This window comes from Accipiter gentilis, chromosome 25 (assembly GCF_929443795.1).
Source record: "Accipiter gentilis chromosome 25, bAccGen1.1, whole genome shotgun sequence".
NCBI classification, from domain to species: domain Eukaryota; kingdom Metazoa; phylum Chordata; class Aves; order Accipitriformes; family Accipitridae; genus Astur; species Astur gentilis.
In genome coordinates, this window is record NC_064904.1 from 16,668,251 (window position 1) to 16,684,184 (window position 15,934).

At 49.6% G+C, this 15,934-nt stretch overlaps 2 protein-coding genes across 4 annotated transcripts in view; one reads left to right on the plus strand and one right to left on the minus strand.

Moving 5' to 3' along the window:
- MNAT1 (MNAT1 component of CDK activating kinase) overlaps positions 1-2,399 on the minus strand; it is a 126,593-nt gene extending 124,194 nt beyond the window's left edge. Inside the window, exon 1 of the mRNA XM_049828301.1 lies at positions 2,256-2,399. Coding sequence (XP_049684258.1) covers positions 2,256-2,344 — 89 coding nt within the window. The 5' untranslated portion in view covers positions 2,345-2,399. The remainder of the gene's footprint in view (positions 1-2,255) is intronic.
- Positions 2,400-3,389: 990 nt separating this feature from the next.
- On the plus strand, positions 3,390-15,228 carry SIX4 (SIX homeobox 4). Of its 3 annotated transcripts, none has more exons than XM_049828298.1 (4): positions 3,390-3,614; positions 3,735-4,288; positions 6,146-6,834; positions 9,307-15,228. In XM_049828298.1, the coding sequence occupies exons 1-4, from the start codon at positions 3,396-3,398 to the stop codon at positions 10,101-10,103; spliced, it is 2,259 nt and encodes a 752-aa protein (XP_049684255.1). In that variant the 5' UTR covers positions 3,390-3,395; the 3' UTR covers positions 10,104-15,228. The 3 variants fall into 3 exon arrangements, with proteins under 3 accessions (XP_049684255.1, XP_049684256.1, XP_049684254.1); XM_049828299.1 differs by having other exon boundaries at positions 3,903-4,288; XM_049828297.1 differs by having other exon boundaries at positions 3,390-4,288.
- The last annotated feature ends 706 nt before the right edge of the window (positions 15,229-15,934 follow it).

Sequence of the window (15,934 nt, forward strand, 5' to 3'; positions counted from 1 at the left end):
TTTATGAAAGAACAAATGTCAATTACCTCCCCTTTTTCCCTCATACTTCATTCACAGGTGCCTCATCTGAGCTTCCAGCTTCTAGATGATCAGTTATTATGAGAATTTATTAACCGTTACTAAGAAATTACTTCCAGCATGAAAGCTTTGTAACATCATATGGATACAATAATAAAAACACAACCTTCAAGGAGTTATTGGAAGGATATTACAGAGGAAAAGTGACCCACTTGAACCACATCAAGATGGAGAGTCCTTCATTACATCAAAACCAGAGAAATCCAGAGATCCCACCTCCACAGTGACTTGAACTTTACCGTCATGCACATGCTTTAAATCAGTGGTGGCCACCTACACAGATACCCTTTGCTGGGAAGGTAAAGGAGGGACTAACAGACCTTGCTGGGTCCAGGTAAGGTCAGTCTGGGTGGGTCTGCATAGCCCTCTCCCAGTAAGCACCCTGCAGAGATACCTGGCTGGCTCAACCCAGGGCCACATGGATCCAGACTACTGATCTGGTCTCGGATAAAACACTTGCCAAATGCAGAAGTGCAAACAACAAGAGCTGAGGGAAGCAGAAGCAGTCCTTGCGCAGCTGGAAAAAAACAAGGGAAGCAAGACAAGGACATCAACCCCAAATAAGGTGTCAGCAGCTGGACCCAGTAAAGCACAAAACATGACTAATTTTCTTAAGCAAAGCTCAGCTACAAAAAAAACCACTGAGAACCAAAGTAGGAAAGCAAACTGAAACATGCTGTCCTCTGCTGGAAGTGCCTCTGGAGGAGCTTGAAAGCAGAAGATCATCAAGACCACTAGTCCTTTGATCTTCACTGGAATACAAGATAAAAGCATCATTTGAAACCTGCACTGCCTTGCCTAAATGTGGCTGTTACCTTTTGAACTCCAGCTAATGCTGCACTTCTACACAGCCAGCAGCATCACTGTCACCGAAGGGGCACTCCTGATGACACCCTCTCCACGACCACCACTAACTACTGGGAGATCATCTCCTGCTCTCCCACACACCTTCCCTCATGGCAACAGAAGTGTTTATGTGGCCACAGAGAGCAGGATCAGGGAGCTGGATGAAAGCTAACACTTTTTATCTAAGAAAATAACATAAATCCTTTGTTGCAATCCAGTTCCTTCATCCTGTTCAACACTGTGTCAAGTTAAGTAAAGCTTTCAGGCTGTGTCTTTTCAGTGTAATTTATATGCCATTTAAAAATATAAACAACTCAACATACACATCACAGGAAAGATGAAAAAAAAACACAAAAGATGAACAAACAAACAACAACAACAAAAAAAAAAAAAACCACCAAAAAGAGCTGCTACTGCACTATGAGGCTTCTATCACCAGTAACCAGAAAGAATTTAGATTAGAACCTTTAAAACTTCCACACTAAGGAAGATCTCCAGATCTGAAAGTGAATGATTTCAGACTACGTATGCCTTAAAACAGCTAGAGCCAGTGGTGGGTATTATCTAAGTGTTCATCTCTGGGGAAAAAAAAAGAAAAACTCGTGACTCTTGTTGCAAAAAGAAAAAAAATACTGAATGAGTAAACACCACCACCAGCACAGGTTCACAAGAGGATTTTCCAACATTTAAACCAGCATCAAACCTTCAGACAAAGCATTCCTCATTCAGGAGAATTAACACGCCAAAAAAATGACACAAATCACTTATTTTTTCCTTCCCTTAACTATCCAAGCACAGTATTAAATACACGTAAGAAGTGTTTAAATTGATAAATGTATTTTTCTCTAGGTTCCCCGTTTCATACCCCGAAGCCTCACACCCCTTCGGGACAGGAGCCGGTACCGAACACGCCGAGTCCCCTCCGTTTCCACACACACACACACACACCCCCTCCGCCCTCCCCCGAGCATTTCCCTACAGAGAAGCCGCCGAACGCACCGCCTCAGACCCACACCGCCATCCAGACCCTGGCCTCAAACGGAACCGCTGCCGCCGGGAGAGCCGAGCGGGGGACACGAGGGGCCCGCAACCGCCTCGCAAACGCCCGCACGGGTCCCGCGGAGCCCCGCAGGACCGGGCCGGGCGGCCGGGGTCGCCCCCACCCCCCGCACCGGCCGGGGGAGCGATCGTTCCCCTCAGACCCCGTCGCCCGGGCCCCCCCCTGCAGAGGAGCAGCCCCCGGGCCGGGGCGCTTCTCCCCTCACCGCGTCCGTTTCGCACCCCCCCCCCCCGCCCGGTCCCCCTCAGGGCGGGGCGGCGGCCCCACTCACAGCGTGTGCCCGCAGACGTTGACCATCAGCTTCAAGGACGGGTTGCGGTACTTGGTGGTCTTGCACCGCGGGCAGCCCTGGTCATCCATGGCCGCCGCCGCCGCCTCCCCCTCCCTCCTTCCCTCCCTCCTTCCCTCTCCCTCCCTCCGCGCCTTCCGCCTTCCGCCGCGCGGTGCCGCCGCCAAAGGGGTCCGCCGGCGCCGCTCGCCGTCCCCCGCGTTCCGCCCGCCGCGGGGGCCCGGCCCGGCCCGGCCCGGCCCGCCTGGCTCCGCACCCCTCCCGGCCCCGACCACCGCCAGGCAGAGCCAGCCAGCGGCGGGGTGGGCCGGGCCGAGCAGGTACGAGCCGCCGCGGGGGCAGCACCTGCCTGGCGTTGGGGCGGGGAGAGGGGGCTGGGGGGGGGGGGGGGGGGCGCAGGCTGTCCCGGCCCGAGAGCTCCGGTTGTAACGGCGGGGGGGGGGGGCAAGGGGAGGGGCAGGACAGGACAAGACAGGACAGGACACTCTCGCCCTAATGAATAATCAACAGGAGGCCGCTGCGGGGCGGTAGCTCCCTCGCCCCGCTGCCGGCCCGGCCGAGGTGCCGTACCTCACCCCCTGAGGGTTTTAATTCTTCCCACCCCAACGCCCTCCCCGCCCGGGGAAAGGCGCTTCGGCGGCGGCGGCGCAGGTGAGGGCGAGCCGCCGCCGCCCCCCCGGGGCCGTCCCTGCGGCGGGGCGCCGCGCTCCAGGTGGAGGTGGGGAGCGGAGGGGAGGGGGGAGAGGAGAGGAGAGGAGCGGGGCCGTTTGATTGACGGTTGCCATGGAGACGCGGGAGCCCCCGCCCCCCCGGCGCGGCGCAGCCAATGGGCGGGCGCGGCCGGGCCAGCAGGCTGCGGTGCCATATAGTATTGCAGCGGGGCTGGGAGTCACGTTGGGGGGAGCCGCGGAGAGGAGCCCGTTTACACTACTTTGCTATAGCAGCTATCGTTAATGGTTATTGCGTGGCCGGGAGGAAACCTGATCGGCTAGAGCCGGCCGAGAGCAGGAGGAGGAGGAGGAGTGGACTTTCCAGAGAGATAGGAAGGGGGGAGAGGAGGAGAAGGGGACTGGGGGAAGGGAAAAAAAAAAAAAAAAAAAAAAAGAAAAATCAAACCGAAGCATGTCTTCTGCCTCCCCCACGGACGAGATCACGAGCGCGGTGGAGATCAAGCAGGAAAATGTGATGGAAATCCTCTCTGAAGCCAGCAAGGTGCCCCCCGACGGGGCCGCGGCGGGAGCCCTCAACCCCGCGCCGCCGCCGCCCCCTCCCGCCGCGGCCCCGTTCCCCATGGAGCACGCAGGCTCCGCCGCCGCCGGGGAGGAGGGAGCCGCGGACCAGGTACTGCTCCACACGGAACTCCTGGCCAGGAATCACCACGCTGCCTCCTCTCCCTCCTCCTCCTCCTCCTCCTCCTCTTCTTCTTCTTCTTCTTCCTCCTCCTCCTCCTCCTCCTCGCAGACCCCCCTGGCTTTCTCCCCGGACCACGTCGCCTGCGTCTGCGAGGCGCTGCAGCAAGGTGGGAACCTGGACCGCCTGGCCAGGTTCCTGTGGTCGTTGCCCCCGAGCGATCTGCTACGTGGCAACGAGAGCCTGATGAAAGCCCGGGCGCTGGTGGCTTTCCACCAGGGCATCTACGCCGAGCTCTACAGCATCCTGGAGAGCCACAACTTCGACTCCTCCAACCACCCGCTCCTGCAGGAGCTCTGGTACAAGGCTCGCTACACCGAGGCGGAGCGAGCCCGGGGCAGACCCCTGGGGGCGGTGGACAAGTACAGGCTGCGGAGGAAATACCCTCTGCCCAGGACGATCTGGGACGGCGAGGAGACGGTCTACTGCTTCAAGGAGAAGTCCCGCAACGCGCTGAAGGAGTTCTACAAGCTGAACCGGTACCCCTCGCCGGCCGCCAAGCGCAACCTGGCCAAGATCACCGGGCTGTCCCTCACCCAGGTCAGCAACTGGTTCAAGAACCGCAGGCAGCGGGACCGCAACCCTTCCGAGACCCAGTCCAAAAGGTGAGGGCAAACTTTCCTCCCCGCCCCCTCTCCCGCCCGCCTGCCTTCCCTCTCCCGGCTCTTTCTTCCCTTGCAAACATGGCGCTTACCTTCCGTGCGCCTCGTCCTCCCCTCCTTCCCCCCCCTTCCCGCTCCCTCGCTCCCAACACACCCACCCGGGCCCGGGCACGCAGGCATGCGAGCCGCGCCGAGGCAGAGCGGGGAAAACTTTCCCGGCCCCCGCCGCCCCCTTCCACCTCGCCGCGCTCCCCTCTCCCGCCGCGCCCGGCCCGCGCCGCCGCCCCTTCCCCCCCCCCCCCCCGGGCCGGGGGAGCCGCCGGGCGCCCCGCGGACGCTGGCGGCGCGGCGGGCTCCGGGGAAGGGACGGGAGAGGGGAGACGAGACGGTGTGTGGGGGGGGTGTTTTTATTCGATTGCCGCTCCTGACAGAGTTAATCATTGACGGCGGCCGGAGGACGCGCGGGGGTGTGGGGTCCCGCCGCTCGCTCTGTTTTGAAACCTGACTCGGGAGCGGGCCGGGCTCGGGTTTCAGCGGGGGAGCGGGGCCGGCCGGGCCTCGCCTCGCCTCGCCTCAGCGGCGGCACCGCCGGACTCGGCCCGCCGCAGGCCTCCGCCTCCAGCCCCGCGGCCGGTTTGCTTCCCCGCGGGGCGGGAGAGCCTCCCCCCCCCCCACCACCCCCGCCTTCCCTCGCCCGCCCGGCCCCGCTCCGCCTGCGCCCGGCCCGGGGCTCTGCCCGGGCTCACCACCACCCCCACCCCCCCTTCCCGCCCCGGGCGGTGAGGGGCCGCGGCGGGGGCTCGGCGCCGCGAGGCGGGCAGGTGGAGGTGACCTCCCCGCTCCCGCCTCCCTCCTTCTTCCCGGGGCAGGGACGGGAAGGGAGGGGAGAGACGAAGGGGGGGGGGGGGGGGGGAAGAAAGAGCGGGGAGAGGGGGAGGAAGGGAGGGAAGGAGGGAAAAAAATCGGCGGCCGGCGGAGGGCCCCAAGGCATTTCTCAACCAAGGGCGCGATTGTGCCGCCGCGGCCCCCTCTCCGCGGGACACATCAAAGGGCGAGGGGGGGTGGGGGGCGGCGGCGGGGGGAGGGAGGGAGCGACCGAAAAATGCAGCCGAGGGCGGACCAGTCAGCAAAAAAAAAAAAAAAAAAAAAAAAAATTAAAAAAAAAAAAAAATACCCGGCGCAGCTCCGGGCGGAGGGGCTCGGCGGGGCGGTGGCGGCAGCCTGGGGCGGCCCCGCGGGGCGCGGCACAAAGGCCGGCCGGCCCCCCTCACCCCCCCCCCCCGGCCGCCGGGCAGAGCCTGAGGTGACTCCGCCGGCACCTGGGGGTAGCGCCGGCCCGGCCCCCCGGGGGGGGCTCCTCTGCCTACTTCCCCCGCCCCGGGGGGCCGGGGGTGGTGGGGGGCCCGGGGGCGGCAGGCCGAGGCCGGGAGGGAGGGTCGGGCGGTGCTTCCCGGCCTGCTCTCACCTCCCGCAGCTGCCGCCCAGCGATTTACCACATGGCTGCGGCCGGTCTCACACGTGTGGGCACCCTGGGCCGGTGGAGGGCGGGGGGGGGGGGGGCCCGGGCAGCCCCCTTCGGTCGCCCCAGTGGGTTGGCTGGGGAGGGGGGATTTATTTACAAGTCCGTAACCCAGGCTGTAAAGTTTCTCCTCGGCGAGCGTGGGATTTGATGTGTCCTTTTCCAAGAAACCTCCCCCTTGGCTTGAAATTTCGTTTAAAGTGCCTTGTGAAGGCAAAACACCGAAAAAATTGTTCGGGAAAACTCTGACGAGCTGTATCAAAAGCAAGGAGTCCCCCTTGGTGCAGAGCTCGCTGGCACGCCATGGTAATGCAGTGTCATCTCTCCGTCTTTTCCCATAGCGAGTCAGATGGCAACCCTAGCACGGAAGATGAATCCAGTAAGGGGCAGGAGGATTTATCTCCCCATCCGCTCTCCAGCTCATCCGACGGCGTTACCAGCCTCAGCCTTCCTGGCCACACGGAGCCCGTCTACATGCAGCAGCTCGGAAACACTAAAATAGCCTTGAGCTCATCGGGCGTCTTGTTGAATGGAAACCTCGTGCCTGCCAGTACCTCTCCCGTCTTTCTCAATGGTAGCTCTTTTCTTCAGGGACCCAATGGTGTCATTCTCAATGGACTCAGCGTGGGGGCTTCGCAGACGGTTACCTTAAATTCGCCCAAAACCACGTCGAGCGTTGTGAGCAACGGGGTGGCCATTACTGACATACTGTCATCTTCGTCAGAAGACGTTAAGGACTTCAAACTTCTTCAGGCTTCGGTTCCCAATGCCGCAGCAGCCACCTTCACCCCCAGCAACATCCCAGTCTCATTCCCAGGGTTGATACCGAGCTCAGAGGTGAAAAGGGAAAGCGTACAAACTGCTGCTTCCCAAGACGGAGGCTCCGTAGTTACTTTTACTGCTCCTGTCCAAATAAACCAGTATGGCATTGTCCAGATCCCCAATTCAGGAACAAATGGCCAGCTGCTGAACGGAAGCATCGGTTTTTCTTCTCTGCAGCTGCCTCCCGTTTCTGTGGCAGCTTCACAAGGTAAAAGTTTTGTCTCTTACAGCAAGAGGTATGAGAAAAAGTTGGAATCGGGCACACTTAGCATTTCCGAAGCTGTGGTCCTTTTCCTCCAAGGTACCAGGATTGTATCTCAGCCACAGCCACACACAGTACATCAAATAACACCTTTTGCCTTCCTTTATAGTGGGTTATGCTCGTGGGCAGACTGTTAGATGAGGGTGAGCTCCTCTCCTAAGAGAGCAGAGAAGGAGGTCTGGTATTTTACACCCCTTTCATCTCATGCTGTTCTCAGAAGTCTGTGATACCAGTCTTCACAAATATCTGTAAATTTTACACGTTTCGGTAATTCAAAATATTTCCCGTTTGCAGTTGAAATCTTTTAATGAGAAGGTTAATGAAAATTGCAGCAGCTGGAAATTGTTACTGTTGTTCTTGTGGTGGTTGTTTTGGTTTTTTAACCAAAGCATTTCATAAAAATGAATTTTAAATGGCTATAGACACAACAAGACCAAGCAGTTACACTCGTACATTTTCAGTTCTATAATTAAGAAAGATGAAACTGCAGAGAAACAATAGAAATATGCAATAGCTTGTAGATATAAAATGTGAGGGTATTCGGATAAAACTGCCCTCAGTCCAAGGGAAATATGTCATCGCAGGTTCACGTGCCAAGTGTGCAGGCTCCTCCCAAAGTTTGCTTTAGAGTTTGTCTTAACATACCATAGCCTGAAACTTGCGGCCAGCCAGGAAGAACCCCAGGGAGCACAAGCCTAGTTCTGGATCCTTGTTCTGAAGCAGGTCCATTATAAAGCACAACTTTGTTACTCATTAGCCACTGTATCTTTGGTTATGAAAATTATAAACTTGAATGAATCTTTCTACTTTCAGGAGCTGTGAGTACTATAATGAAAATCAAACTGTGTTCATGTTAGCTTATTTGAATTAAACGTGTATAGGGAGTGAATTTTTCTTGCTGTTAATACGGGGAGGAACATTGAAGCTCTACAAACATTTTAAATGGGTGTGCAATTATCCTAAAATGTGGCACTCACAGTCACTGGAAGTTGTTGGTACGTAGTTTAACCAAGATGAAAAAGAGAAGACATTTAGTCTGAATACCACCTGTAATTACAAAAGCCAGTTAATCCACGTGCTCCGAGGCATAAACTGACAGCCAGCAAAGGTGAGAAAGAAAGTTCTGTCCCTTTAGTAGTGTGGGACTATTGTATTTGAAAGTCCTAAGATTCATAATAAGCTCCTCTCTGAACGTTTTCCCTGTTGTTAAAACTACCGATTCCTACTGGAGAGTGATCCACCATTTGTCTAGTCTGGTGCAGAGAAAAGTCAAGATCTGTGTTTGCTCCTTTGATTTCTTTTTTCTTTTTGTTTTTCTTAACATGAGAAGGATGGATAGCCAGCTGCCTATTCCAAGTGAAGTGTGCTGCAGGCTATTTTAAGTAAGCGGCAGTAAATGGTATCTTATTGTCAGGTAACTCCAAGTTGTCTCACTTTATTCTTCCAGTTTACACGTATGAGTAACATCTTCCAAAAAATTATCATTGATTAACAGAAGTGAATAGGGAGCTAAAATAGTCCCCAGGTGAGAAGTTAATCTTCAATGCTGTTCTAAAAAATTCAGGTGTCTCCAACTGTAGCCTCTTATAATTAAACTGCTTTTGAGAAAGAGAGGCGTTTGAAGTGGGACCCAGTCCCAAGAGCCTGTATATCTTTTTTTAGGAATAATTATAATGACAACTTACACAGCATGTCCAGTAAAACCAACTTCAGGTCATCTCTGGCCACCTCTTCTTGCTTTGTCTAGCTGCGACATCATGCAAGCAGCGCCATGGCTTTCAGCAAGGGTAGGCAGTCACTGGGTGACTTCACACAGCATGGTGGATGTGGTAGGGTTAGGCTTTTGGAAATAAGTGATAGAACAAGGTGAAAGGCAATACGTCTGAGTGCTTGATGGACTACCTAGTTAACCTGACAGAAGTTACTGGGTTTTGATGTTTTCTGTACTCGGGGTGACTCAGGTAGGTTCTGCCCAGCAGTAGTCGTTTTCATGTGACGTGTCTCCAGTTCCCACACACAAGCTGTAGTCTGTCACTGAACTATCTTTAATAGCTTTTCATGCTTCTATTCTTAGATAGAAATTGAGTGGTGGCAACTAGTGAAGGCCAAAGCACGTTCGTTTTAGTCACGTGGCTGGGGACTCTTTGCCCCTTAATGAGAGTCTGAAAGATACCTAATATACAAGAACTTTTTTTTTTTCTTTCTTTCTAGAAGCAGTTTCTATTAACGGCTTTTATTTCTATATACCAAATTTTCTTTCACCTGTTAGAAACAACGCTGTTCTGTGTTGCATGCATGAAATATTGGCATATGTGTGTACTGCAAACATAAAAAAGACCAAAACATTTTAACAAAGTGCCTGCACAACTCTCTGCCAGCTATAATCTGTTTTCCTTTCTTTTGCTTACCTTTCTCTAGGTAATGTTTCAGTAAATCCCAGCACATCTGACGGAGGAACTTTTACAACTGAATCTTCAACAGTGCAGCAAGGAAAGGTTTTCTTCAGCCCCCTTGCTCCGAGTGCAGTTGTTTATACGGTTCCCAATTCAGGTCAGGCAGTAGGCTCTGTCAAGCAAGAAGGACTGGAAAGAAGCCTTGTGTTTTCTCAGTTGATGCCAGTCAGTCAGAACACGCAACTAAATGTAAACATGTCTTCTGAAAATATATCCAGCGGAGGACTCCAGTCCCTGGCCTCCTCATTAGTGAATGTAACGCCCTCACATAATTTTTCCCTCACACCACCAACTCTCTTAAATGCTGCAGAACTGAACTCTGGTATCTCGGAGAGCCAGTCCATGTCATCGCCCGTGACCAGTACCTCTACCGTGATATCTATCAGCAACACTAACTATGCAACCCTGCAGAACTGTTCCCTCATTACCAGTCAAGATCTGTTGTCCATTTCTACAGCACAGCCTGCGCTTGGAGAAATAGTTTCTACAAGCGGAGACCGTGTCAGCCACCCCTCTGCACAAGTACATGAAGATTTTGTCAGAGAGCACAGGTTAGTTCTGCAAGCCGTACCTGATGTCAAAGAGAATTTCTTACCTAATTCAGAGAGTAAGTCAACTGGCAATTTAATGATGCTGGATTCGAAATCCAAGTATGTTATGAGTAACATGGTTGACACGGTTTGTGAAGAACTGGAAACGGACAAAAAAGAACTTGCCAAACTGCAGACAGTTCAGATGGATGAAGATATGCAAGACTTGTAACTTTTTTTTTTTCTTGCTTTCTGTTTTGATAGATAAGTCTCCTGTTGAGGCCCTAACAAGCACCAAGTGGGGTTTTTTTTTTGTTGTTTGGGTTTTGTTGGCTTTTTTTTTCATTTAAAGAAAACAGAACATTTAAATGGTCTGAATCGATGTACAGAGGAATCTCTGGCAATGGAATTAGGTTGCCACACTTGGTTTGCATGCAGTATTCTCTTTTAAGCAGATTAAAGGAGAAAGGAAGTGCCAGGGCAAGTACCGAGCGAATGGGTGCAGGTTTGGCTAAGAGACACTACTCTGATAATTTAACTAGACTCTCCATAGTACAACATACTCTCAACAGTAAGTATACACTCCTAACTTTAGATAGAAAACAAAAGTCTCGCTCTGAAAAGGTAGAAACAACGCGGTCATTTTTGCTGTTTACTTCTAGTCCATGGGCATTGAGAAATTTTTAAGGAACTCTAGACGATACCTCACCGGCTACTTCTATGTTGTTTGAGGTTAAGAAACGAAACAAAGTCATAAGTAATATTGTTACTGGTGTATTTGCTTTTTTTCCAGCAGACCTGCTTTCAAACCAAAAATGTCACATCAAACATTTACAGGTTTCTAAATGCTATAGCTAGCATTTTGTCAGTGCACCAGAAAAAGCATCATTTGAAACTCTAATTATGCAACTCAGAAGCTTTCTCTCCAGTATGAATGTAAATATTGTTTCAGTTCTTATAAAGGAGACTTTTTTTTTAAATTAGTACAATGATTTTATTTATGGGTTATGTTCCCTTTCACTTTAGACACAAGGCATTGAAAAGGAAAGCATTTTCTGGCTGTTTAATTTATTTTTATTGTTTGAGCAGGAAGTAAACGTAGTTATTTCTGACAAGGTTTTACTTTTTTTGTAGTTTTTCAAGCAATAGACTGTAAAAGTAAAATGTTAATCACACTGAAACTAGAAAATGAACTCCCAGTCTCACAAACCCAGGAGGTCCCTGTCTCTACCCCCTCTGTCTTTGTGTTCAGGGGTTTTTTGTTTGTTTCGTTAGTAATTTGCGAATTAGTTGAACCTTTTTGTGTATTTTTTACAGAATTCCACGTGCCTTTCTTCCTAGTGGCCTTATCTTTGTTACTAAAGCACAGTGGCAGGAGGAATAAAAACACTGATTTGCAAATATCCGTCCTCAGGGCCAAATCCTGATGCCTTACTTCTGCAAGTAGACCCACTGACTTCGGTGCCCCTACTTGCACGAGTAAGAAGAGTTTTAAGTCTGTCAGTCATTGTGGGTGACATTTACTAGCAGTGCAGAGCGCCAAAGATAGGTCCTTCTGCAGCATGTCAGCAGGGCAGGAGGAGTCCGGAGAGGGACCATGGGCAGAGCCGTCGTGCCGAGGGAGAGGTCTTGGCTCCAGCCTCAGGCAGATGAACAGGAAAGGTTGGATGGGCAGGCCAGGGAAGGGAGCTCCATGTTTACATGGACCCATTGGCCAAATATATTGGCTCATGTGGGAGGGCTTCAGCTGCTGTTCAAGCAAGCAGGCCCCCATCCAGGAGTGCACTTAAGCGTGTATTTATATATCCTTCCAGAATAAGCAGCGTGGGGGCTGATGGTGGGAACTGCAGCTGCCCGAAGGCCTCCTGGAAGCAGCCATGGTCTTTGCCTGGCTGGGGATGGGTCTCCTCTTCCTTCGCCCCCGTGCACTGCGCCGGGGACAGCAGAAGCAGGTGGGCTCTGGGCAGGTAGAGCAGCTCTTTTCCTCCAGCGGAGTTTTTGTAGCATGGAAAAGCACATCCTTAAGCTTTAAAATAATAATAAGAATGCAGATGTATAAAAATGACATGCTGTTAATCTTTGTGGTTTTGATTTGTTATATTTTTATTCTAATGTGAATATATACAGTAACTAAAGCATGTATTCATCCTCATCAGGGGCCTGGTCCAAAGCCTTTGGAAGGCAATGGGAAATGTTTTCATAAGCTTCTGTGGGCTCCAAATCAGGCTCAGGACAAAACAAGATCACTTGTAAAGGGCAAAAAAATGGAAAGGAAAGAGAATAGAGGTAGCACATCCTGGTCTGTTTCTGTCTTGGTTGTTAACTGGTTCTGTGGAAAGCCTTTGAGGAATGAAGGGGTTTTTTTCTGTGCGCCCGTGAGCGTGGCATAGGCATCCTGACTGTTGTTTTGCACTATATTGAATACAGCGTGTTTTGCAAGGTGTTCTGTGGAACCTTGAAGCTGAGCTCTGTCAGTAGGCACTGGAGTCCGTGCTGCAAGCATCAGAGTCTCTAGGGCTGCAGGGAAAAGTGCAGGGAAAGGGAAGAGCAAGTGTGCAAGGCGTGCACTTTGCAGCTGTACCGAGTCACTGATGCTCTGCAAACAGAAGCAGCCCATAAGCAGTTGGCTGTCCCCACCTGCTCCCAGGCAAAAAGGGTGTTTAAGGCAAGCGCTTTAAAGTGGAGATTATCACAAGCAGAACATGGAGCTATACGTTTCCCTGGCACAACTTCCCTTGACATTCAGCGGATCTCTGTGTGAGCAGGGAATTGGATAGTCCAGAATTCTCCCCTCTGCTCTGCTTGTTTATGCTTGCTGCGCTCCAGCATGAGCAATCTGCTTCCCACCTCTTCTTTGCCCATAAAACCAAGATGATGATGACAATAACAGTAGATGTATGTTCCTTGCATGAATTTGTTAAACGGTTTGGAAAATTAGAAGGACCCTGTATCGTCATATTAATGTAGAACATGTGTGTGGCTCTGAAGGAGTTGTTTGGGGCTTAACATTTCATCTGTGAAGCTCAGACTATATTTGGAGGCAAGCTAGAGAGTATGTCAGAGCACTCTCGGTTGTTGAAACGATCAGGTCTCGTAACTGAAAAGACTGCGGTGTTACACCAGTACCTGTTACTTTTTTTTATTTTTATTTTTCCTCCTTTGCATTTGTTGTGTTAACTGAGGCTCTGAATTCTATGGCTTTGCAGCACAGTTGACATGAAAACTGTGTATGTTGTTACAGTGGCACGTATCTTGGAGTGTCTGGTACTTCTAATAGGAGACTTCCCGCTCTTCAGTGGGTGCGGAGGATGTACATAAAAGCAGTGGTTTGGGACAAAGTAAGATTACCCTATTCTAGTCTTCCAGATACCAAGTAACTTATTTTATTATTGTGTTTTACTCTTTCTTTCTCCCATTGAAACTAAGTGTCATTCCCTCCAGATAATGTAGTTATAACCTCATGTTTTCTGCAGGTACATATGCACAATATAAAGACTCATTGCACGGTACAGTGTTTTTAAAATAGATATTTAAATAGTAGTTTTACTCCTACTGTAAAATAAGAGTCAGTTTTTATTATGTGGCCCTCAAGCAAGCAGGCTAACTGCTCTAAATAGACAGTACACAAAGTCCCGAAAAGCATCTGGGGCCAGATCTTCGGCTGCTGTTAATAAGGCATTGCTCCACTGATTCCCAAACTAGGGATTTTACACAGTGTTTAGGGGATATGGATGCTCATGTCCTACACACATGAATGGCAGTGAGTGTCTAAGCCCCACAGACAGTCCTTATTATCACATTCTGTTGTTCAAATGGAAGGTATGTCTATCTGGCATACATGTTCCTTCTCCCTCCCTCCTTCTCTGTTACGGATGAGAATAAAGGATCGTTTCAACTTCACATATGTTTGTAACTTGTAAGTCCACTGGAAATCTTACAGGAAACATTGCCAAATTCTACGACTTTCCTGGTCCCAGGCTCAGCTTTGAAAAATATGCTTAAAGTTTGATCAAATTCCTACAAAGCATGATGTTAAAAAAGCCTTTGTTCTTTACTACTTTTAATTAAAGCTGCCTCTGTTTCACCCAGAGTTTTGCAGAGGACCAGAAGTATATTAAATTGAATGCTCTGTCTGGACTATTTGCAGCATTATTCCTGTGGTCTTACCTAAAAGGACATTTCAGCCACATAAATCATGGACATCGATCGGCCAGGTCCTCGGCTGGCTAAACTAGCACAGTTCCATTGACTTTAATGTCGTTTCACACCAGCCGAGAATATGGTCCATTCATTTCACTGGAGTTGGGTCAGGGATGCATTTGGCCCAAGTATATGGTGGCAGTATGAACCAGTGCTCAAGGCTGACACTCAGACAGTTATGACCGAACAGTCACAGTCTATTGAAGCATATACCTCTTTCCATTTACTGCTTTACCTTACCTGTGGATTCAGGAAGACGCATTCAGAAAGCTACTTTACCCAGAAGTAAGGCTGGAACCATCTTTATTGTTATTACTGTCAATCCTAGATTAATGACAATAATGAACAGATTCTGACTTCCAATCCTGCAAAATCACCTCAGTAACTATTTTCAGTTAAATTAAGCAGGGCAGAATTTGGCCCCGTGTGCACAAGAGCTTTTCCCATGTGTAGATTTCCAGCACCTGTGCACTTTTCTTAGCAAGGGAAGATGAACAAGCAACAGGGTGCATCCCTCCAGTTCCATGTGAAATATGTGCGCAGGACTCCTGGGGCCATGAATCGCCTAGTGCTTGTGGTCAAGAAGCATCTCAAATTGTAAAAAGAATAGTAATTTTATAACTCTGGAAACAAAAGTAATGACATTTTACAAGGAAGGAGACCTGAAGTCTTCCTGTATCTTCTAGCAGTTATTATCTTGAAGGATATTTTATACCTTACTTGTACGTTTCATATAATTTAAAACTAGCTTCTTAAATTTCTGAACTCAAGGAGGGGGTGAATCTTCTGACTTTCAGGATTCGCGTTCAGAGGATGTTTGTTCTTTTGCTGCATGTACTGTTTGTCCAGAACTAACCAGTTATTTCTGCAATATGGGTTTATTGTGCCTTACAACAAATATGAAACTTAAGCGGAATGTACGCATTAGAGGAGGGAATAATCAGAAGACTTTACTGCACTGTTAGGTGATGCCGCCCCAGAGTGTATCATCAAACATATCTGTGCTTAATTACCCAACCAAAGAGATCTAAAGTATGTATGTTTGTTGTACTGTAATAGGGGTTTGTGCCTGGACAATTAAGTGTTTTATTTGTATTCTGAGATGATGTGAACTTATTTTTCTAAACACTATACTGAATAAACTTTATATTTATACACATCTTGTGTAAATATTTCTATCTGGATATAATGTGAGAGCTTTGAATTTCGTGTTAGAAAAGTAATCTGAAGTAGAAGCTTGGCTTTTAATGACTCATCATGAAGGTGGTGGCAACTAGGAATGCCTGTGCTCACCAGGGAATTGATCTAAAGCCTACTTAAGCTAGAATGAGACTTTCTGTTGACTTGAGTGGGTTTTGTCAGACCCTAACTTTGCTTCTAAAATACTAAATTAAAAACCATAAATCTTCTATTTCATATCGAACCTAGCTATTAACTCTGTGTCTCAAACCAAATTTATACCATAATTAGATAGATAACTGTTTAAATGTGTTTTCACCTACTAGTTAGGACTACACAGTATTTACTCGCGGCTCCCATGGCATTGGGATGCTTTCTGTGTCAGGGTTTCTTTTTGGGTAGGTAAATACCTATTTATTTGCTAAATTTGTGTTTGTTGAAATTTTTCTTTAAAATGTTGCGCTTGGTGTCAGACCTGGTTTTGGTTTTGGCAGACTTTTGAGAACAGCCTGAAATTTATGTTCCCTTGATGTTAAAGGATTTAAACACATTGCCATATTACTTCAGGTCTGTGCTCCAAGTGCCAGGATTGCCTAGTTACGGTTTTGATGCCAAAGTGAATGACAGTAAGTTCAAGCGGGCTAACCTGTACAGGTGAAATAGTTTCCCTCACTAGAGCTATAT